Genomic DNA, 24,287 nt, shown 5'->3' on the forward strand with positions numbered 1-24,287 from the left:
TGAAGAAAATTCCAATCAGCTCCTCACATGTCATAAATGCCTGCCCCAAACATCTGGCCAAAGGTCATATACCCCCCACCTCCCATACTGGGTCGGAGGAGAAAGCCAAACCATTGTGGGTTGTGGGTTCCTCTCCACATCCTTTGAATAAAAAGGCTACTTTCACTTTTTCTTATATTCTGCTTCTCTATTGTGCTAGAAAACTCTAACACTCATCAGCCACCCGCTGCCCCGAGGCCTGTCGACCTCTGGGGTAGTGTTATAGCCTGTCCTCTGCCCCCACTTCAGCCTGGCTGATGGGCTGTACCCTGGAGGCTTCCTCCTGCCTTCCAGACACCTCTGCTGCCTGTGTCTGAGGGGCTGGCCACTTTCTCCCTCCCTCCCTCAAAGACCTCTAGGGAACTGCTCATCTTTCAGTGTGTCAGCCACCAAAAGCCTCATGAGGGGTCACCACCACAGCAGTGTCCCCGAGCTGCCACTAGAGGGAACCTCTCATTCACAGCTGAGGGGAAAGGGCCCTGGGTGCAGAGGGAAGCCCCAGCCACATAGTCCCCAACTCCTCCCTTGGAACTGGGCATCAGAGCTGTCAGAAGCACTTTCATAGTTCAAGATGCAAACAAAACAGTGCTTCCAGGGCCCCACACTTGTGGGACCAAGGTTGGAGGTGCTCCTGTGAGTGCTGGTGGCTCTTTGCAAGTTCAGGCCTCGGGCATCCCCAGGACTGAGTGAGCCTACTCTCTGCTCCCCAGGCCCAATGGTCAGTTGCTAGAGGAACCGGGCTGATCACAGCAGAGGAGGCTTGAGAACTGATTGGCAAGCGGGACCATTTTGTCCTCTGTGGGCCTGACCTCAGTGCTGCCTCATGGGCTGCAGTGAGGAAGCTGTGGAGTCCAGGTCCTGCTGGCCACGGCTCTTCCCAACACTGTGTCAAAGCTACTGATCTAGAGGGGCACAATCCTATAATTCTGTGTATCCTCCAGGCCTGCCCTGCACACACCCTTGAGAACTAAGGCCCCCTCTGTCATCCTCTGGCCATTTGGCCTCTGCTGTTCCTGGCCCTGCTTTTCCCACCTCCTGGAGCCATCAGCAGCCTGGATCTGGGGTTAAGCAGATGGGGCACGAGGCTCGATAGGGCCCATGCTGGCCTCTGTGATGCGGCTCCCAGCCCAGGCAGTGCTCTGTCCCCAGGGATCCTGGGGTTCACCTGGCACCAATGTTTGCTGTGTTTCTAGGACCCACCTGTGTGATGCAGGCACCTGTGAAGGCCACTATCACAGCCACCACATTGACGGTCAACTGGAACTGCAGGAACTTGGAGATGCTGTCATAGACGTTGCGGCCCCACATCACGGCTTTCACAATGCTGCTGAAGTTGTCGTCTGTGAGGATGATGTCTGAGGCCTCTTTGGCCACATCAGTGCCTGCAATGCCCTGTGGGGACAGGGATAGGAACCTGGGGGTGGCTGGGGGGCAGTGAGTGGTTCTATACTGCTGTCTGTGACCCTGCATGTTCCCAGCTCTACTCTGCACCCCTGCCTCAGAAACTAGTACAGCCAGGCTATGCTCAGGAAGGCACCCATAGCCCTTGGCCTCTTTTCCCCCTCACCCTGATCCTCTTGACCTGTGCATGCCTGTTGGCACAAAGCTTCTGGGACAAGGGCACCCTGGACCCTTCTAGGAAGACCCCTAGGGCCAGGGTGAGGTCGAGAGCCTTGGACATACATGAGTGGATGATGGTTGGGTTGAGATTGAACTGTGGATACTATAAGCCCCCCCAAAGCCTTGTCTATGAGCTCCTCCCAGATGCCACCCAGGCCCTCTGAGCTGCTCCTACCATGGCGAAGCCCACATCAGCCTTCTTGAGTGCAGGCCCATCGTTGGTCCCATCTCCAGTCACAGCTACCACCTGCCGCTGCTCGGTATGTGTGCTGTCGATGATGCCTGTTGGGGTGGATGTGCTCAGGGCTTCCGGGCCGACGAGCAGGGTAGCCTGTGCCAGCCCTTGCCCTCTGGCCCCTGTTCCACTAGCTCCTACCGTCGTGCTTCTTCTGGCACACTGGGGCCATGCTGGGCACCTGGGCCAGCTGTGGGGTCTCTGTGGCCAGCACCTTGTCCATCTCTCTGTCCTTGTTCCTATATCCCTTAGCCATACTGGTGGCCACTGTAGTCAGAAACACTGTATTTTATCTCCTCTGCCTGATTCAGGGCTCATCAGCCTTTCTGGAACACCCAGTCCACTGTCTGCTCCTCCACAGCCATGCCATCTGTGGGTAACTGTAGCCCCATGACACTATTCTGACACTATTCTGACTCTCTCTAGATATGCATCCTCATAAAATCTTCCACCAGACCAGCATGAGCAGGTGACATGTGGTCCCAGCCCCTAGCAGGACCAGGGAACAGAACAGATGACAGGTATCATCACAAGGGTCCCCCATGAAGTGGGCAGGGATGTCAACCCTGACACTCCCCTATGCTTTCACAGGTCAGTGCCTCACCAAGGCCTGGGTTTTGCAGCTCCAAAACTCCATGGAAATTCTGCCTTGACCTTGGTACCAGTCTCTGCCGTGAGAACATCCATGCTACTTCTTGGCCTGCTCCCCACAGAGCCCCAGGCTCTGTCTCTTACATGCTGGCCTTGCCCCCGGCTACTTTTTATGTCCTCTTTGGCTTTGGTGAGCATGTGTGCTCTGAGGCCCTCCCTGAGCAGGTGTGTGCTGACCCCTCCTGTTACACCTGGCTGCCCTGTCTGTGCCAGGGTCTCCTGGCCAGATGTGCTGCTACACCTCTCTGTAGCTTCAGCCTTTCTGCTGCCTTGAGGACACTTGCCTGCCCCTTGTGGGTTCCTGTGTCAGGCAGGCAGCAGCAGCTGTAGAGGGAGTGAGGAGCCCTTCACCCTGGGGCCCTGTCCCCTCTAAAGCACCCGTAGTCCAGGCCCAGCTCCCACATCTGGTGGCTCAGAAGTAATCCTGAGTTGTCCTCACCCAGCCAGCAGCCACTGGCCTGGGTTCCATCTTCTGGGCCTGCAGGGCTTTTGTCCCATTTGGTCCCCTGAGACGTACTGGCTCGCTCCTAAGGTGAGGTGGTGGGGCTTTCTCTGAACACCCAGGCTGGCTCAGACTTCTTACAGTCTCCAGAGAGCTGGGAGAAAGTCGCCTGCCTCTGTACCCTCTACTCACCTGTAGCCCTGCAGAGCCACCAGAGGCTTCCTGTGGCCACTTCCACCTCCCATCCTCTGCTCAGCCTCACAGGCCTTCCTGCACCCCTCACCCGAGGCTGCCCCTGCTCCTTGGCCACCCTCTTTGGTTTCCTTGAATGGAGTCCCATTCACCACTCAGGTGGGAGCTCAACACCCCTCCACCACGCCCTCTCTCTGATTTGGTGGCCAGTGTCAGAGGCCCAGGCTCAGTCAGGCCTACCCTGAGTGCACCCCTTCTCCTCAGACCTGCCTCTTCTCAGTGACATCCAACTGGCCACCTGAGAGCCACAGGGCATGGCAGAGTGCAGGTGTTCAAACAACAAAGACTCAGAAACTGAGGTCTTCCTCCTTGCATTCCTCCTGATAGTTGAGGTTCTCCACCTGCAAATGTCCCTCAGCTCTGCAGACTGCCAGCACTGCCACCACCAAGTCCAGGTGGTAATGGTCACATTGGGCAATCTTGGTGGTCCCTTCCCAAAGCAGAATTAGCTTTCTACACAGTGCCCTCCCTCTCCCCACCGTGTAGGCTGGCTCTGGACAAACAGCACAGCGCTGTTCAGGTTGTTAGCTGGGCTAGTGGCCAAGGGCTCCCCAGGATCCTCCTCCAGCTTTGCTCTTCCTGGAGTTCCAGCCAGTCTGAGCTCTGCTATGTTTTCCCTGCCTGCCTGCAGGTCTCTGCCTGATGCCCTCTGTGGCAGTCAGAAGCTGGTGAGGACCCAGCTCACCCTTCACAGCCATGGCTCTGCTTTTCTCCCTTCAGGGACTGAGAATTCCAAAGGGAAGGACATGCTGGCTAGGGAAGAGGCTGGCACACAGTAGGTTTTCAATAAGCAGTTACTTGGAGAATAAGTGAACTGATGAGGGAATGGAGGAATGAAAAAGAGGCAAGGATGCTCCGGCATCTATGGCTCTAGCTTCTGTATTTCTGTCCTTAGACAAAATCTGTCCCAATTAATGTCTTTGGGCAACACTCTTGAGACAAAAATTCAGGACATCTAGGAGTAATTTGGGCAGAAAATTGGAGAAACTGAGATCCAGATGGCAGGTGTTATGGCGTGAGTCCCAAAGGCTCACTATGTTGACAGCTTTCTGTTGACAGCTTTGGGAGGTGACTGGATTGACTGATCCATGGATAAGGTCATAACTTGATGGCGCTGCTTCAAGGTGATGGAGCCAGGGGGTGTGGGGCCTTGCTGAAGAAGTGGTTCTGGAGATGTAGCCTTGGGGACAGTCTTTCTCTGGGCTCTTCTCTGCCTGTCCTCTATGAGGCGAGCTCCTGCTCCACCCCATGTCCTTGCCATGCCCTGCCATGTGACCATGGGCCCAGAAGCAATGCTGCCAAGTGACTCTGCCCCAAACCTCTGAAGCCATAAGCCAAAATAAACCTTTTCTCCTTTAAGTTGTCTTTGTTATAGCAACAAATCTGACTGACACACTGGGGCTGTGGGACCCTGGATGTGGCCATGGCTGGCCATCCTGGCTTAGCAGGTGGTTTGTGTCCCTCTCTGGAGGAGAAGCAGAGGGAAGAAGGGCACTCTCGGCCTTTCTGGTCTGGCTGTTCTCCTGGGCTGCCCCATTCTTGGTATGCCGGTCATAGGTGCTGACCAAGGTGAAGCTGATCAAGGGTCTCAACCACCTGAGATCTAGGGCAGATGAAGGTAAGTGGGAGGGCTGAGTGCAAGGCTGCCAGGAAGGAAAGACTCAATTCAGCATAGGAAGGGGACCAAGAGATAGTAGGAAGGGAAGGGGATGAAAAAGAATTGAGGTATGTTATGGACACAAACCAACTCTGCATGATAAATGTAGTCTCTACGTAATGCAAATGTCAGCTAATAAAACTTAAAAAATGAGCAAGAAAAGCCACTATAGAGGCCATACAGAGCACATCTGTGGGCCCCATTTGGACCCTGAGCCGTGTGCTTGAGACCTTGGATGGTCCAATCCCACTGCTTCCCAGAGGAGTCAGAGGTGCAGAAGAGGCAGGGACGGCAGAGGAGCACCTCCTGGTGCAGGTAGTGCCAGGCAGGAACCTTCTCTCTTGCAAAGATGCCACAGGCCAGGGAGGTTCCTGGCCTGTGTGGGCCTTAGTGCTGCCCACGGGCCCTGGCTTACCTTTGACCAGTGTGTGCTTGTCTGTGGGGGAAGACCGAGCCAGCACTCGCAGCTTTGGCCAAATCTTGTCAATTCGCTCCTGCTCAATCTAGAGAGGGACGGGTAGACAGTGGGTTGGTGGGGCTGGAGACAGAAACTGAGGCTCAAGGATAGCAGGGACTCACCCAGAGGCACTGAGCTGTTGGTGGCACTTGGGGGTGGCTCCTGTGCAAGCATGCAGTACCTGTGCCTCCCAGCTCCTGTTCCCAGTATGTCCCTTGGGGACCCTTCACCCTGGCCACACACCTCTCCCTTCTCATTGCGGATCCTCCGATTGAATTCTTTGCCCTCCAGGCACAGGAAGTCCTCCCCTGGGTGGATGATGCCACACTTGATGGCAATGGCCCGGGCTGTGTTGATATTGTCACCAGTGACCATGCGAACTGTAATGCCTGCCCGCTGGCACTTGCGGATGGCTTCGGGGACCTGGATAGGAGGATGGGAGTCAAGGAGGAGAGTACCACCTTGGGTAGGCCCTCCTCATGGAATTAGAGCGAGCACTTCTCCTGGGAAGCTCTGGGAAAGGGGACTACATAGCACACAGGGCACCGAGCCTCTGTCTCCCCTCCTGTGCCAAGGGCATCCTTGGTTAGACCTGGTGGGGCCATCGAATCCTCCTCAGCACAGAGCCCCAGGCAGCTGGCCCCCCACTGACCATGACAGTCTACCCCGGAAAAGACTTCCAAAAGACCCTAAGGGGCACCCCTTAGATTTGGCCCCTGCCAGTCTGCCTGGAACTTGGTAACTACACTTAAACTTGTGCTGGTTTCATTCACAAACTCTGCAAGCCTGTGTGGTTTCAGGTTTTTGGAGGGGTCATCTGTATCTGGGGACACTTTATTTACAGACTGTGATATTGATTTAGAATACTTGTACATGACTCTGCTTCATGTAAAATAGGACAAGTAAAGGCTGCACCCTGCTCTCACAGCTATAGTGATAGACTTATGTCTGGGCCAGTAAGGTCAGATTAGACCCAGCTCAGCCAATCAGAAGGTGGCAATGCCCACCACCCCTCTTCCCCAGTAGCTCCTCCCAGAGCTGTGTATTCACCCAGCAATTAGGATGTGGAAAGTAGCCTGGGGCTGCTGCAGCCCTTTGGGGGAGCACAGATCAACGGAACAAGTGTTTGGTACCCATGGGCAGTGACAATAAAATAATAAGGCTATATTTGCTGCAGAACATCTTTGGGTAGGAAAGAACACGTCAAGGGGAGAAGATTCAGTTGTACAGAAAGACAAAAGCAGCTTAGACTCTCAAGCCTGATGGCTCAACCCAGTGCCCCTTCCTCTTGCATAGCAGAGCAGTGGGCCAATGGGCAGCTCACTCCCTTGTCTGTCCTGCTGTGCCACTGCCTGCCAAGAGAAGGCACAGCCTGAACTCTGCCTAAAGATAGGGTTTGTCCTGAGTCCAAACTGTGAAGGTGGCGCTCCTCTGGGGAAGGGGCTTTAAGGCGGTGATCCAGTTAAACCGACACCCTCATCTACAGTGACTGTGTCCTCATAGAGAGGGGTGCTTTGAACACAGAGATGCATATGGCTGGGGCAGAGGGCTCATGTGAAGGTGAGACAGACATCAGGAGTTTGCTCCTGGGACCTGGGTCTCCAATGTGTTCCAAGACCAGAAGAGATGCCTGGAGAGATGTTCCCCCCCTCCCACCATCATGGGCTCCAGTGCGGCCAGCAGCCTGGAGTCAGACAGCCCTCCGCCTCCAGACAGTGAGAAGATGTCCAGGGGCTGAGCCCCTACTGGTTCCCTGACACCCATCAGAATCTGAAAGTACCATGAATTCTAAAGCTGCTCTGCACACATCTAACCTGCTGCACACTCTGTCTCAGTCATGTAGCACCCGGCAGAAGCCTGGCTGCTCCCTCTTGGGGTGGACACATTGTCTACTGCGAGCTGCAGCTTGAGGCCCTGCCCAGCACCTCCAGACAGCATGGTGCTGGATGCTGCTATCCCAGAACAACATCTAAACTAGGAAAACAAGTTTTAAAAAACTTTATGTGACACTGGAGATTGAACCTAAGGCCTTCATACTAACCTGTATTTTCTTTTAGCCCTTTTAAAATTTTTTTAAAATTTTGAGACAGGGTCTTGCTAAATCACTAAATTGCCTGGACTGCGCTTAAATTTGTAAACCTCCTGCCTCACTCTCACAGAGTGATGGGCTGACATGAGTGTGCCACCATGCCCTCCTCCAAATTAACAATTTGCAGTATAGCTCTCATGTTTTAGGCCACTGTTCTTACACTGAATCATCTTAAATTGGCACTGTCTGGACTGTAATACAGCAGCCCCCACAGGCTAATGCCAAGCCAGAACTCTGGCCCCAAACCTGACTGTGGATACATCCTGCTTCCCAGTCTCCTTTTAGCCCTCAAGAATGGCAAGGACAAAGATGGCCTTGAAAACACCTTGCTCCATCCACTTCACCCACATCAGCTGCTCCCTCAGTCCCACCATCGACTCCAGCTGGGGCGCTGCCCAGCCCCTCTAGCCTGTCCCGCTCGTCTCTCCCCTACCCTGGCCACCAGTACTGCCTGGGCACTGGCCCATGGTGTCACCTGCTTCAGGGACTTTAACCTGGTGCTTGAGAGAAAACTCAAACCTCCGTGCATGACCATTCTGCAGCTGAGGGAGGGACACACGCCCCAAGACAGCTCCTGGTCTGGGGACGGAGACCTCTGCAGAGGCTTGTCTAAGGGATAGCCTCGTGCAGGAGGGAGTGGCTGAAGGACTGCAGCAGGGCCAGAGGGCTGCAGGCTCCTCTGAGTTATTTCCAAGGTCCAGGCAGAGCCCTGCAGTGTCTCAGGCCTGGGCGCCACACCAGCTCACAGAAGTCCCCGGAGAGGGTGGGAGAGGGGACGTGGATGCTCGTTGCCCATTTATGCCCTTCATGCCCTTCTGACCTCAGTTGTGGAAGACAGGACAGAGCTATTCCAGAAATGCACTCGTCTGGCTCCCATCCTCATGGGGAATTTAGGTTATGTTTCAAACATGCTTAAAGCCTTGGTGTTGAAACACACTTTGCATCATTTGGCTCTGACCCTCTGTCATTGCCCACCTCTGTTCCCAGGTGTCCCCAGCAAATGGCTGGCCAGTCTCTGCTTGCTAACCTCCAAAGATGGGGTGCCTGCCCCCTCCAAAGTGGGGCCACTCCATGGTAGACCAAGTTTAACTTACTCTTCTATGACTTTTCTATTTTCAGACAATGCAGTGTTTACTCTGCATCAGACCTGTATTCTTCTCTAGAGCCTTAGGTCTTTGGTAAAAGGCTCTAGGAGCACAGAGAAAAGATACTTTGTAAAGAAATAGGTGGGGAGGAGAAATCAGGGAGGAGGGATTATGTATGCCAGTTCTGCTCCATAAGCAATGGAGGTTTTGCCAAGGTTGGGCCACATAGATGAACAAAGAGTGGTCCTGACTGCAGAGCCACCCACGAGGCATACAAGCAAAGAAGGCTCCAAATGTGAAAAGCCTGGGGCCGTGCTGCAGGCCACCCAGAGGGCTGAGGCTGAAGATGTGGGCTGGAGGCCTATGGACAGAAGGTGGCCCTTCAGGTCCTGGGAGCCACTGGGGTCCCGTTGGGATCAATGGGGGAGTCCCCTGCTTTTGGAACTGTTTCCAGAAGCTACGGCTGTCCCCTCCGGGCTTCTCCCAGCACCCAGCACTGTGAGGAGGTCCGGCCGACATGCACTTTGCTCCCCTACCCCGCCATGGGGTAGAGGGCTTGGGGACCAAAAAGCTGAGCTGGCGTCTATTTCCAACCTCGGTCTCCTCGGCCATAACATGGGGGCCAGGACATTGACCTGCAGCAAGGGCAGGAGAACCTGTGAACCATGCCTCCTCCTGATAGGCTCCTGGGCAGTCTTGTGTCTCACAAGTACAACAGGGCTATCCACTGGGTCTCAGATCTTGGGGATCTGTGGCAGCTGGGGTCTTGAGGGTTTCAAAGGACCCAGCACCACATGCTTGGCACACAGCTCCCTGAGGGCTGGGGGTGGGGGTGGAGCCTTGGGGAGGGACAGGCCTCCTCTCTCTTCTAAGCTTCCTAAGCTTCCCAGTGCTGTGGGCTGCTCTGCTCCCTCACCTGTCACCAAGGTCCAAAGCCATGGAGTCAGCCCATCATGCCCGTGTTAAAGCAGTCCTGTCCTAGATATAGAGGGACTGCCTCAGGCATTTTGTTACCGCAGTGGAAAGGAAACTGTTCACCCCCCTGTCCTGCTGCTTGCGGAGTCCTCCCTCCCTCCTTCCCTCCACGTGCGGACGCTCCCTGTGCCCAGTGCGCCCTGCGATCGTGTGGGGATTCTGTGCTTCCTGCTCATGCACCCACTCATCCCACTGCCCAGGGCACAGGACCCAGACAGGATTAAGGCTGCAGCCCCAGGGGCACTGGTGTGCTGGAAATACACCTTCTACTAATAAAATCATTGGTTTGTTTTTTGAAAAATGGCTTCTTTCATTAAAATTATCCTAGATATTTCTCACTGAGGAAAAACAGCCAGAAAATGTGTGCTTCCTGTTTTCATTAAACAAAGACTTTTAAATATCTGTTGTTTCTAGTGCTTGCCCTCTGCTGTGGCCGCACGGTCTCCACACACTTGGCAGGCTGGCGGTGCATGGGGTCCACTTCCGGCTCCGTGTCTTGGGGTGGAAGGCAGCGTGGAGCACTGTGGGGGTGCCCAGGGAGGCAGAGTGCTTTCCTGCCGCTATGTGTGGGATCTGAGCTGTTTGTGGGCCTGGAGGTGCTCCAAATGGAGGTGGTGACAGGACTGAGACAGTAGGGAGGAGCGTTTGGTGCTACCGGATGGACCCCCAAGGCAGGGATGGAGTGTGCTGTGGAAAGGGAGGAGGCCTCGGAGAGCGGGAACCCTGACTAGCAGCCAGAGGGATCAGTCCAGTGATGCTGGCAGGAGGGTTGAAAGTTTGCAGCCAGTGTGGGCGACTTAGTGGAGCCTATGTCAAAGTGCAGCTCAGGGATAGGACACTCCTAGGTTCCATCCGGGTACCACAGAACAAAGCTCCCCCAAACCTACCACTGCCACCAAGGCACCGACACTCCTGGAGGGACAATCACCATGACATGGGCAGCAGCTGCTGCTGAGGTGGGGGCAGGGGCTCAGACTGGAGGGTGGCAAGCTCTGTGCTCCTAAGCGCCCCTAGGGCTACGCACGCACAGTTATTCATCCGAGAAGCAGACAGACACAAAGCCAGCCTCTGGTCTCCTCAGTGCTGCATTCATCTGAGAATGTACCCTCAGGTAGCTGCCCCACAGCTTGCTGTGGCCCACAACTGTGGATGTTGGTGGGCCAAATCTTTCATTTGTCAGATGGGGAAACTGAGGCCATTGTGAGGGAGTGGAGGGCCAGAGTTAGAGCCTTGGCCCCCAACTCTGCTGTGGCTCTCTGTGAGTCACTCTAATGTAGTTTGTGACTTCTCTCTATGGACACCAAGTGAATGGCAGTGTGAGATGGGGTGCGCGTGTCTGAGAGGCAGAGGCAGGGAGCTGAGGGACCCCTTTTGCAGATGGGAAGACTGAGGTGCTGTGAGAAGTGGCTTGCTGGGGGCAAACTGGAGCTTGCAGCCAAGCCTCTTCCCAGAGGCTCTGTCTATAGTCACTCTTTTGGATGACCATACTAGCCACGGAAAATACCCAGGGCTGCTACATGTGGAGTCTCTTTCTTTTTTGAAAATAATGCCTCGGGGCTGGGGATTTAGCTCAGCGGCATAAGCACCTGCCTTGCAAGTGCGTGGTCGTGAGTTTGATCCTTGGTACCGATAAAAAAAAAATAATGCCTCGCACCATCTTCATGTGGCAGCCAGGGAAAGACTCTGGAGTGGGGAGGGAGGTGGCCTGATCTCAGGCTTTGCCCGCTACTTACAGGGAGGGAGATGCGGGCACATGTCCCTGCCCTTCTGTGAGCCTCACAGCTTCCCCAGCAGACTTGGGATTCAGGACAGACGTGGATATGACTGGCAGCTCTATCCTCAAGTTGGACCCCCCTCAGGGACACTCCTAGGCAAGGCAATGAGCCAGGAGCCCCAGGGCCCAGCGACTTGCAGCAAGGAGGTAGTGTGCAGCACTGTGAGGCCTGGGTCCATCCACTAGTGGCCAGTCATGGGCAGTGTTCCCTGGGGAGGCTGATAAACAGCCTGTCTGCCACAGAGAGCTGTGGTCTTCAGGACCGTAGGTGTATATGGGCTCCAGTCATTCATTGTCTCTGCTGCTTCAGGTTCTGGTAAGAATGAGGAGGCTGAATGAGACCCACTGAGTGTTGTGAGTGTGTGTGTGTGTGTGTGTGTGTGTGTGTGTGAGGTAGGTTAATACATAGTGTTGGGCTGGGCTTCAAATGCATTAATTCTAGTTCATTCATTCCATGAACACTTATCAAGCACCTCTGTAGAACAGGCTCTGTGTTGGGGACTGCTAGATACCCCCGATTCCTGCAATGAGCTGACTCGGGACGGCCTGAAACAAGGGGATCCTGTATGGGGAACTGACCTCATGCCAGACACCCTGCTTATTGCTCATGTGTGTGATCTGACCCCGCAAAATATCCCTGTGTATGTGTACACCCATGTGCATATGTGTGTACTATTATAGTCCCCCGTCTAAACATAAGCCCAGAGGAGTTGTGTAACCAGGCCATTGTCATACAGCCAAGTCTGGCGCTCTGCTGCTTAATTGTGAGAGGCCACATGTGTGAGCTCCTGCTGTGCCTGTCTTTGGAATGTAGAATCCAAGAACAGTAGGGCCAGGAGCTTGGAGGGCAGCTCTTGACCTCTCCTCTCCTCTCTTCTCCTCTCCCCTCCCCTCCCTTCCCCTCTCTTCCCCTCCTTTCCTCTCCTCTCCTCTCCTCCCCTCTCCTGTCCTCTCCTGTCCTCTCCTCTTTCCTCTCTCCTTGCTCTTTCCTCCCTTCTTCTCTCCCTTTCTCTATTTCTTTGTCTTCTTTGGTTTTTTGAGACAGGTTCTCTCTATGCAGCCCAGTCTGGATCTCACAGTGAGATCCTCTTGCCTCAGCTTCCTGAGTGCTGGTTTTACAAGCATGTACCTCCATGCCTGGCTATCTGATCTTACTTTAAAAAAGGGGAAACTGAGGCTCTGAGAGAGAGGGCATAGGGAAGGGTCAGTGGCCCCCAGAGAATGATGTTAGTGCAGGTCAAAGGGATCCTAAGGAGGCTAGCACCAGATCTCACAGTTCTTGGATGCAGTAGGTGTGGACAGCAGCTGTGGTAGTTCTGGGAGCAGCCCCATAGCACCATCTTGTCGATGCCAGGCTGCAGGTGCCTCTCCCCTCAGGCCAGCCACTCAGGTAGTCTTGGGACCATGATACCTCATCCTTCCAACCCAGCCATGGTCCCGGCCTCTGCTGGACATGTATGTAGCTACAGGAGCAGAAGGCTCACTGTGTGCCGAGCACTTGTTAGTGTCGCCCCACCCCCAGCCTGGTAACGCCCCTTCCACTAGAGAACGGGACCTATTGCTGACTTCAAGCTCTGCACCTGCACACCTGATACAGGCCCAGCTGTGTCACACGCAAGGTGGGATAGGAATTGATCGCACACCTGTATGTGGAGAAAGGGGCAAGAGTGATGGGGCTCCGTACTCTGGGCTTTCCTAAGGACAGCAGTCCTTGTGGCTGGGTGTCCTTTACAGAGACCTGTGTGTGTGTGTGTGTGTGTGTGTGTGTGCGTGTGTGAGGTAGGTTAATACATGGTGTTGGACTGGGCTTCAAATGCATTAATTCTAGTTCATTCATTCCATGAACACTTATCAAGCACCTCTGTAGAATAGGCTCTAGAAAGAGCTCTAGAACAGAAAGGTGTCCTTTACAAGATTCCCTGGTTCCTGTGGGGTGAGGAGCCTCTCTGGCATGTTGGCTCTCACCTGTCACGTGGGGACAGAGGCCAGGGCCCCTGCTAGCTGGGTGGACAGCTCACACACTGTCTCACAACAAAACCCTGCTGGCCAGGTGGTCCTGTCTGTCTGTGCTCACTCAAGCCAGATGCGGCCTACCTGGTCTTAATGGGTGGACACACACGAAAGGAGGTGGAAGGTCCTGCACTGTGTGGTGCCAGAGGCTGAGGCCCACCAACCTTTCCCTACCTCAGGCCGCACAGGGTCCTCGATGCCCACCACACAGATGCACGTGAGGTCACTGAGAATGTCGTTTTCATTGTCCCAGTCAGGCTCGGGGCTGCTGGGGAAGTCACGGTAGGCCACGCAGATGGTGCGCAGCCCGTCGCAGGCCATGGGCTCTATCACCTTCTTCACCATCTCGTCCCGGTCTCGAGGCCGAAAGACCCGGGGCTCCCCTGCCCCACTGAGGATTTTGCAGCATCTGGGGAGGGAGAAAGGCACACAAGGAATGGCTGGCTGAGGACCACGGAGTCCCTCTGGCTGGCCGCTGTGGCCATCCAGCACTCAGCTATCTCATCTCCTGTGTGCCTCAGGACTGTCATATGCTGTGCTCACAGGCTCTGTCTGCTCCAGCAGTGCCACAGCTGAGATGGTGGCAAAGGCCGGGAAGCCTAGGCTTGGGGTTCCTGACTCTGCCTGTACACTGGAATAATATTTTATAATAATAAAACAACTACATTTTTAATATCTAGATTCCAATTCAAGTTGTCTCTAGATTTACATCCATGAGCCAAATTGTCAGCACTGGGGCTGGGACCCAGGACCTCACACATTGCTAGGGGCGTGTCCTGCTATTGATCTGCACCCTCTGCCCAAATCAGTGTTTCTGAAATGCTCTTTTGGTGATTCCAATGCATGAGGACCCCTGGTCTAGACTGAGCCTTGCAACATGCAGGTGGGCAGACGGAGGCCCAGAGAAGGGAAGTGACTTGTTTAGTTTCCCAGGCTTATTTCTAGCATCTAGTTAGAAGAGCCTGCTTAATAAGGAGAACAAATACTATTAACCAACCGTATGCTAAGGGAAAGAAGTCTTAGCTGTGGCTGTGGCAGAGCATCCTGAGGAAGCAGAGACTTAGGGAGGAGGAAGGGGGATTGCATAGCTTTCTCAGAGGGTGCAGTGTAAAGACCAGTGAGTGGCCCTGGAGGTGGGTCTTGCCCTGTGGCCTTGGGTGAGGCCTGCTCTGTACCCTTGGGTGCTAGAGGCTTTTGGCCCAAGGGCACAGCTGGCTGAGCCTGGATGATGGGCACCATGGCACTCAACCCTCCACTGCCCTGCCCAGCCCAGGCCCTGCTGGCGCACTGCCAGCCACCTACTTCTTGAGCACGATCTCGGAGGCGCCCTTGCTGTACATGCGGAAACTCTCGTCAGGCATCTTGATGACGGTGCTCATGGACTTGCGCACAGAATTGAAGGTGTACACTTTGTACAACTTCTCCTCAGGCATCTGGCTGCGCACGGGCTCATAGTCCTGCTTCAGGTCCAGCACGAAGCCCAGCAGGCCACACTCCGTCTTGTTGCCCACCTGCCGGGGCAGGGCGCCCTCCTTCTCTGGAGGCTGTGGGGAGAGGCAGGGGTGTCTCACAGCAGCAGGCTGGGCCCACAGCCTGTGCCTGCCCAGGCCTAAACCTCTGCAGGCCAGTGAGCAGGCCAGATGTCCTAAGTGAGATAAGCATTTCAAAACTGATGACTCCTTTGAAACATGAATGAGGCCAGGGGTTTAGCTCACAAGCGCCTGCCCGGCAATTGTGAGGTCGAGAGTTTGATCCGGGTACCAAAAAACAAAAACAAAAACAAAAACAAAAACAAAAACAAAAACAAAAAACATGAATGAGAGAATGGTGCACTCACTGCGTATCCCCATCTGTGTTATAGAATCTTGGCATTATGCTATCTTTGCTCCAGATTTTTCTTTTTTAAGCAAACATCAGATAAAGATGAATGTCCTCTGTATATTTTTTCTCATCTACACGATTTACCCTCTATCTCAAAGATTGATCTAGAATCGACCTCTGTTTAAAATTCAGGACCAACCACTACCATGTATGTGTTCTAATTTTGAGGTAACTATAGATCCCTGTGCAGTAAAAAATAATTCAGAGGCCTTTGTGCAGGGCCAGACCCGCGTGTTGACCTCCTGTGCCACTGCAGCACGAGGTCACAGCCAGGAGGTTGAGTCTGACAGCACCAAATGCCTTCATACCCTATCTGCTTTATGTGAACTCACGTGTGTGTGTGTGTGTGTGTGTGTGTGTGTGTGTGTACGCGTACGCGTGCATCTAGTTCTTTGTGATGGCATCATGTCCAAATTTCATGATTATCACCGATATCAAGAAGGATAGGACGCTTCACTGCAAGGGCCCCTGGGCAGCGCTCCCAACCTCCCTGGTCCTGGTACTAATGATCTGTCCCCCAACTTGACACTTTCTTTACTGTTTTTTTTTCCTTTTGCAGTGCTGGAGATGGAGCCCAGACTCTCACACACATTAGGCTGGCACTCTACCACACACTACACCCCAAGTGCACTTCTGTCATTTCAAGCCTGTCGCATACCTGTGATGTCAGTGTGAAAATCTGGGGTTTGGCCTTTTCACTCAGCATAGTTCCCTTGAGATTTAGGCAAGCTGTTCTGTGTGTCGACACTGTGTTCCTTTCAGTTTCTCAGTAGTGTTCTGGGGTGTGGACAGACCATCTTGATTTTGGCTGCTCTGCGTGCCAGCTGTCAGGCAGTGGCAGCATCACGTGGTGTAGCCATTCTGTTTGGTGTCAGGAGGCCATACACATCCTTCTGTAAGGTGCTTTACCTGCTCCACACTGTGTGAACTTCATTTGCATTTATGGCTCCAGTTTGCTCCCTTGCCTTGTTAGATGGATTCCACTATATGAAAAAACACAACAGACTTTCCCGCTCCTCGGCCCTCTTTCCTCATCTTCTCTCTACTCTGGCACCTGCTTCAGACTGCCCTCTAGGGACAGCTCCTGCCAGGGAGACTCGGTGAGTCACCGGTTGCATCTCCCAGCAGCAGTCACTTCTCTAGGTGCTTTGTCTCTGCTGCTCCTTCCCAGGAGCACCCTCCTTCCTTTGCAGGGCAAACTCTTCCTCATTCTTTAAGGACAAATCCAAACATTTCCTGTATTTGCAAATTCCCCCCTAGGCCCCTCCCTTGTGTTCTGGTCCTCTGTAGGCTCCGGGGGCACTGTGCAGAGCCAAGCACACAGTAGGGTTGCCATCTGTTTGCCAGTTGGCCCATCTGCAGGGAGATGATACCCGGTGCCTGCATCTGGGCACTGTGGGTGGGCTCAGCAGTTGGCTGTGGGTAGTACAGATTTGCAAGGAGGCTTATTTTCTTTGTAGACCTGCGTGTGTGCACACACCTATGCATATCACTGAAAAGTGACATGCAGCTGCTCAGGTGGAGGAGGTTTCAGGAGTAATAAAAACCACCAGAGAGTCTGAAGAGGAATGAATAGTAATAATCACTTCAAGTTCCTCTGCCTCAGTAGTGCTTTTGTTTTTGCAGTACTGGAGATTGAACCCAAACGTTATCACTGAGCTATATCCTTTGCTCTTTTAAAAAAGTTTTAAACTTTGAGACAGTGCCTCACTAAGCTGCTAAAATCTAGGCTGGGCTTGTACTTGTGATCCTCCTGCTTCAGCCTCCTAAGTACTAGGATCACAGGTGTATACCACGCATGCATTGCTTAATAGTGTTTTTCTGGTGGGTCTCAAATCAGCTTTGCACAGAGAGGCTCTGGATCGTCATCCTGAGGGTTGCTTTGTCCGTATAGCTCAGTAGAGCAGCTGGGCAGGAAGAAGGTGGATCTACTATCGGGGGGCAAGCAGGTCCTCCAGCACTAGCTGGACATGGCCTGAGCCCCACATGCTCTTCTGCAGGCAGGGCTCAGGCACAGGAAGTGGACTCCAGCCATGACATGCAGCAACCATGAGTCTTGAGATACACAGGAAGGAAAAACCTCAGAACTTAAGCATATGCTCCCCATTAGAGAAGAGTTTCCACCTGAGAGAGAAACCCACCCTTCCCTTGAGGTAGATTCTGGTGAGGGGCAGCAGAACACAAAGGAGAGGGAGGGCCCTGGGCAGGTAGCTGGGCTGTGTGGACATCTCCCCAGCTCCCGGGGCTGCTGTGCGAAGCCCTGTCTCAGCAGCCTGCACCCTGCAGCACTTGCCTGCTAAGGTCTCTAGTGGACTTCACTTGGAGGCAGAAGAGTGGATCCAGCTCACATTTTTGGCCCTTGGGAAAACACATTCTAAGAGCTTCCTTTAGTCTGTAAGACTGCTATGTTGTACTTATAAAAGAAAGCACATGCACACATGCCCACACAAACATATACAGTTTTATAATTAACCTTCTGGTGATTCTCAGAATTCTATGTGTTTTCCACAGAAGTTTCTACTAGTGAAAGAAAGCAATGATACTGAGGCTCGAATAAAGATGCCTAACTCCTTATTGGCCCTGGAGAGCCGAGCAGTCAGGCCTGCAAAACACCTGGCATTTTATTATCCTCTGTGAAATATTTTAATTTTGCTTTAAAAGGATTTCAAATCTGTGGTTGCAAATGGCAGAGCTGCCTCCTCCGTAATTGAGTTTGTTTCTATTAACTTGCAATCGCCCACGCGTGTTACCAAGAAGCAGCGCCCTCCCTTTTCTCTTTTGGTTTTTTTTTTATCCTGACAAACTCAGAGGTTTTGCTCTCACTGCACTGTTTCCAAAGCCCTTTTATCTCTAAGGTTGACTGTGTGAGGAGGCGAAGGCGCTGCTATTGTTCTGGTTTGGAAGACAGCTCGGGTGGAGGGCCCTGCCTGGGGTGCCCGGGTACCTGGCTATGCTGCAGAGCTGCACCCCAGCCCCGTGCAAGGCTGCTGGGCCTGTGTGAGAGATGGGTGCTGTACAGATGTGACTTTGAGAGACAGTTCATGCTCTGGTTTTGGGATGCCAGGGAGTGAAGGAGGTCACTGAATGATGGCTCTGAAGACCTACAAATTATAAAAAAAATCTGCAGAAATAGGATTTCAAACAAAGTAACACGTATCTTTTCATATTTATCTCATACCAAAACTATTTAAAAAACAATGAAAGCTCCAGGAAATAACAAGAATGTCAGCAAGAATTTGGAAAAGCTGGAGCCCTGCGGCAGCACCAGTATGAATGCAAAATGGTGTCAGTGCTATGGTGGGGAACACGACGGTGGGTCCTAAAAACAGTGGACAGAGGAACTATGGGATCCACCAAGCCCATGTTTGGGTATGTACCCAAACTAACTGAAAAGAAGGATGTACACCTGGATTCACAGCAGTATCATTCCCAGTTGCTAAGAGTTGGGAGCCACCCCTTCCAGTGGAGAACTGTCTGCTGAGGGGTGAACAGAGACGAAATGAGGGCTGTACACACTTGGAGCACCAGCCTCCAGAAGGAGGATGTTGGATGCAGGTGGCTACATGGACTAAGCTTGAGAACATTATGATACACAGAAAAAAGTCAACCAGAAAAAGAATAAACACTCTATGATTGCACTTCTAAGAGCAGAGGAGTCAGGTTTTCAGACCAGCACTTGAGTGGTTGCTGCCAGGAGCTGTGGGTGTGGGAATGGCAAGTTAGGTGAATGGGGTGTGTTTCAGTAGGCAGAATGAGAAAGACTGATGCTTCTGTGGCCATGTAAATGTATTTAATGCTGCTAAACTGTTCACTTAAAAATAGTCAAGATGGTAAGCCTTATGGTTTATGTATTTTGCCACTATAAAAAAGGGAAAAAATAAATCCCACGACAACCACTGTGGCTTAGCTCTTAAGCACATCCCGAAGCTAAGTGCTGAAGGCCTGGTTCCAGCTGGGAGCTCTTGGTCGGTGGGTGAAGCTTGTAGGAGATGGAGCCTACGTGAGGTCTCTGGGTTACAGGGCAAAACTGGTACCCCAATCTCTTCCCTTCCTCTATCTGCTTCCCAGCTGTGAGTCACCCAGCTCCACCATTCCACAAAATGTGCTGCCTCACCATAGGCCAAAGTAGTGGAGCCACTGTACCACAAACTGGAACCACCTGAACCACGAGCCACAGCAAGCCTTCCTTCCTCACGACAGAGTTAGCTTGGGTTCTGTCATGGTGTCAAGCTGCAAACCCTGCAGTGGGTAAGTTGCAGAGGCTCAGTGTGAGGACTCCGGAAGAGAGTGTTTGAAAATGATTTTATGCCAACTGGTGACCCAACCACCACACATCAAGGACAGGCATTGTCAGTGAAGTCCTTCAATGCTCAGTGTAAAAACAGCTTGACCTCAACTGTAGTGACTGTGTCCCCTTCCCCAAACAACCCTGAGCGCTCTTTGACTCAGATTCCTATCACTTCCTCCCCCCACAGGTTCCCAGCTCCCAGGCAGGGTTGTTAGCCCTGCTTCACAGCGTGCCCTTGGAGGCCCTCTGAGGGGTGGCAGTGTCAGGGTGTACCTGGGCTCTGGCCGCACAGCACATGCTGCCAGTGGCACTGCCTCCACCCCAGCACCCAGACCCTCCGCCGATAGCTACCTGCGGACAGTCAGAGTTTGGACGACCCAGTATCTGCTGCCTGTCTTCACACACCTCCAGACCTGGTCAGAGGATGTCTGTGGGACTCAGCAGTGAACAGTCCCATGTCTGTGGGGTGCTTACTTCAACATGCCTTCTAGGGTGAAACTGTCATCTAAAGGTCTGCCTCCTAGGAGCGTCCCAGGTAGCAGGTCTCCTGAGGATGTCAAGGCCGAGCTATGGAGTGAGATGCAGATCTGCCAGGGGCTGACGGTGGGAGGTCACTATGGGTTCCATGACAACAGGAACCGCAATGATGTGGAGAAACAGCCTGGAAGGCAGCCCCTCCGGGATCTTCCAGAGTTCACTAGTCACTGGTGTCTGCGTGTTGCATGAGTGTAGTATGGGTGTGTGTGCTGTGTGGATTTTGGATGGTGTGTATGCTGGGTAGGGTGGGTGCAGTGTACACAGTGTGTGGTGTGTTGTAAGATGTGTGTGTGTGTGGGGTGGGATGCAGGGGTTAACAGCTCTATTAAACAGCTAGAATGCCTCCTGTAATCCCAGTGCATTGGGGCAGAATTTTTACAATTCAGCTCCACTTGAGTAACTTAGCAACTTACTGAGACACTAAAAAAAAAAAAAAAGTTCCTGGATTCAGTCCCCAGTACTGCCAAAATAACAGCAGCGTCAACCATAATAAAAACCCCAAGTCTGAAATTTCCCACCTGAGGTGACTGTTTTAGAACCATCTCCCAGGTATGGTGCATGCAAAAACCTGACGCTACCACAGCTGACATTCAACACTAAAGTCCACCTGCCAGCTGACACTCCTGCCTCGCCGCCTCTCTGTGACTTACACAGTCCCTTTGGGTCTCCTGCATGTTCACTGTTACCAGCCCTGACCAGTGCATGGTCTCAGGACTGGCCTGACTCAGGGGACACTGGGTTCCAGGCCAGGAAACTTACAAGAGCTGTTTGCTTCCCGGTCACCCACGTCCACCTGGCTTCATAGTTATGGAGAAGGCTATCAGGCAGGTCCTTCCTGCCATTTGGAAGTTCCTGGGGCTCCCTGGATCAGGTGGCACTGCAGCCACGTAGCTTTAGTGATGTATATGCCAAGGACTTAGAGTGTCTCATTAGGTGCCGTGTGGTTTTCTATTCTGGAAAACCATCCTGCCAGGGAGCCCTTCTTCCAGACCACTCTGGGGGCTCCAGGGAGATTTGTTTTCTTCCCGTAGTCTGTGTTTTCACAAACATGCCGCGCATTCTCATCAGTTCAGTGCCACAGGCACACATCCTCAGTTTAATAATTCATATGCCAACTGTCCTGCCAACTCGCCTTAGCAGCAATGTTGTAAGATATAAACCTAAGCCTGCCTTGGTGGCCTCGCTGTGCACAGTGAATGCGGGCAGGGGGGGTGAGTGTTTTCCCAAGAAAGTGCAGCAGCAGGCTCCTTAAGAGCTCTGTGCCTGAAAACCCCGTGTGGCTCAGAGGAAGGAGGGCTTTGGTAGGCAACAAGAAGTTGGGGGAAGTCCTGATGCTCAAAGGCCAGAGACTACAAAGGAAATCTGGGGCTGTGCTAGCATCTCTGCAGGGAAGGAATTTTTGACTAAAGGATGACTCACTCAGCTTCCCTTGGAGAGGAGGTTAAGTTCCTAAGGATTGGAAGTAAGATAGGCTGAAAAATGCCTCTTCAGTGCTCAGGAGGCACAGGTGTTGGGCTGCAGCCTGAGGCCCCTGCCCAACAGCCTCAGCTCCTGCACCTTCTGCCTGGGCTGGGAGTCCTGGGACGGGCAAGCCCACTCCAGGCTCACTTGCTGCTCCAGCCCGCAGAAAGGCCCACTACACTTCCCGAGTGAGTCCGCATCTTTGGGGGGCGGAGCAGGATTCAGGAGCTGTGCCTGCCCAGTGTCCCCTTGGCCCTGGGTGGACCTCTCTGGAACCCACTGGGCCCAGCTCAGCTGTGTAGTGGTCAGGAGCAGGTCACCAGAGCTTTCTGCAGCTTACTGTTCTTAGCTGCAGAATGGCAGTGATCCCATTCAGCCACATGATAGGGAAGGAATGCAGAAGGTCAAGCAAGGCAGTCACTGGCAAAACGCACGACCGTGCGTAGGGCTTGGCAGGAACCCCGAGGTGGACAGTGCAATGGTTGCACTCTCACTGCACCCCGAGAGCCACACTGTGGGTTCTGCCTACACTGGCCTCGTCTGAGCCACACCACAGCCCTTAACAGCCTCCGGCCAGGCTCAGCTACACAGGCTTCGTGGCACACACACCTGGCTTCCAGGCCTGGCTCGACCTCTCACCTGCGCTGGGACCAGGTACACTCCTAGCTACCTCCAGGTCCCGGGTTTTTCTTATGGTGCTGTCACCTTCCATGGAGAGTTGTCACACAAGGTAACAATGGGTCAGCACTCAGTACAGGTGGTGAATGCTGGAGCTGGAGTTTGAACCCTAGGCTCTTAACCATCATTCCTGGAACATCTGGATTTACACTCTACTAACCAAGGAGCTAACTGAGGACAAGGTCCTTCCTATTTCTGGCCTCAGAGAAGAGCAAAGGGGCTGGACCAGGTGGCCATTGTGGTCTATGAGTCCACATATGTGACGTCTACACAATCTACATTTGTAAGTACTCATCTAGTTGTTGGTTTGATTTTTAAAAGAACAAAGGACACCAACAAGTCATGAGTTTTCAGGGTCAGGCTCACAGCCTGGATGACTGAGGGAAGCTGCAGGGAAGTGTAGCTTGGCCAGTGGGTATCACTGACAGAGCTGCAGTACTGACAAGGGATTGATTTTATTGCTGCAAGAAGAGGTATCAGACCTTTCCTGAGACTCCTATCAGTTCATACTCACCCACATATCCAACCATCTACTCACTCACCTACCTCCATAGCCACTCATCCCATCCACCCACCCATCCATCCCTTTTTATCTATTCATCTTACCAATTGTATGTCTATGTGTTTGTTTACCAGTGAATTCACTGACTGCATCTATCCACCTGGTATTTTCCAGAACTTCACGCCAGGAGTCCAGAGAAGACTCTGCTATGTCTCTTGCTGTCAAAGGCCCATGGGCTGCTTCCGACAGTGAGGAGACACAGAGGAGCACTGCCCTTGTGGAGGGGGGCAGCAGGCAGAAGCCTGGCCAGGGTCTCATTTCCAGTCTGAGCTGCCTGGCAGAGAAACTGAAGGACATCACATGTCTCCCCACCCATCCTGGGCGCTTTCTGGGTATCCTGCAGTCCTGCTCTCCCAGCCTGGTCTGGAGGGTGACTGGACTTTTCTGCTCTGGACTGCATTGCCCAGCTTCTTCTCAGGGTTTATCTGGGCCTCGAAGGGCACCCCCTCAGAGCCTGTGTGTCTCCTGGCCTTGTCTTCAGCATCACAAGGCCAAAGATGCTGCAAGACTGGTTCTGATGGCCAGGAGCCTGGTCCAGACACCCTGACTCAACGGTGGCTTCAGGGTGCCACAGGTTTGCTTTGCCACAGCTGTGTGTGTGACTTCGGGTAAAATCTTTTCCCTCTCTAGTCCAGCTGTCTCGGTTGTCTGTTTACTTGCTTTTTAGCATCTGCATTGCTACAGATGGAATCTTCTTTCAATGGGTGATTTTATTGCTAAGTAACACCATGACTGGACCGCATACTAATTATGTGCCAAGTATTATGCTAAGTACTTTCCACTTACTCATTCATCTCATCCTCACAATAAAAGTATTATTTCCCCCAGGAAATTGGGATCAAATAACTTGAGAGCTAAAGTAACTTGTTTACATTCACATGGCTAGTGAAGGGCTGCACCCAGGTAGTCTGATTCCAGCATGGCAGTGTTAACCCCAGTCCACTCTTGCCAGCCTCTCTGAGCCTCTCACACTCAGAAAAAGAATCATGCAGCCAGGGTACTTTCAAGAAGAATCCAGAAAGACAGGATAGAGGCCTCCCTTGGATGCCAGTGTGGGAGGCATAATGGGACCCTGATGTTTAAGAGGTAAGTGATCCCGACTTGGGTTGTAAACCAAAGACCTCAGTTTCCAAGTGCCTGGTGGCTCTCTGGCCTCACCAGCTGCACCTCTGCTAGATGCACTGGCTGGCTTCTGGGACATGACCCTCAGCCCCCAAGGCAGAAGTGAGATCAGAGCCCTGCCATCCTCTGAAGCTCCTTGTGTAATACATTTCTGCAGAGCCAGCTCCTCAGCTCGGGAGCTCCTATGCTGTAACCAAATGTCACACATCCCAGTCCAAGCCCACCCCAAATGGCTGCACCCATGTGGTTGCCCAAAGGGCCTCCTCTGGGATTTGCCGCACTTCTCTCTCTGCCACATCTGAAGGACAAAACCACCAATGGGATCTCAGTTATTTTAGGAAGGCCTGAAGAACAGAATGAAGCACGCTGATCTGCCTTGATTCTCAAATTGAGGGAAAGAAGACCAAAGTGTCATCACTTCTGGCATCGCCCCCAGGGTTCTCTGTCTTCTGTCTGCACATGTTCTCTGACC

General features: G+C 52.9%; 1 protein-coding gene across 16 annotated transcripts in view; it reads right to left on the reverse strand.

Annotated features, from left to right (window-relative positions):
- The window catches only part of Atp2b2 (ATPase plasma membrane Ca2+ transporting 2), a 364,580-nt gene that overhangs the window by 21,495 nt on the left and 318,798 nt on the right, over positions 1 to 24,287 (reverse strand). For all 16 annotated transcript variants that reach the window (XM_063225260.1, XM_063225261.1, XM_063225266.1 and 13 more), the window contains 6 exons: positions 14,589 to 14,830; positions 13,461 to 13,695; positions 5,597 to 5,776; positions 5,312 to 5,399; positions 1,835 to 1,941; positions 1,240 to 1,431 (listed from right to left, as the gene is read on the reverse strand). In XM_063225260.1, the coding sequence (XP_063081330.1) occupies positions 1,240 to 1,431; positions 1,835 to 1,941; positions 5,312 to 5,399; positions 5,597 to 5,776; positions 13,461 to 13,695; positions 14,589 to 14,830 (1,044 nt within the window). The remainder of the gene's footprint in view (positions 1 to 1,239; positions 1,432 to 1,834; positions 1,942 to 5,311; positions 5,400 to 5,596; positions 5,777 to 13,460; positions 13,696 to 14,588; positions 14,831 to 24,287) is intronic.

This window comes from Cavia porcellus, unplaced genomic scaffold (assembly GCF_034190915.1).
Source record: "Cavia porcellus strain 051 isolate PalLab524CR breed Dunkin Hartley unplaced genomic scaffold, mCavPor4.1 scaffold_15, whole genome shotgun sequence".
NCBI classification, from domain to species: Eukaryota; Metazoa; Chordata; class Mammalia; order Rodentia; family Caviidae; genus Cavia; species Cavia porcellus.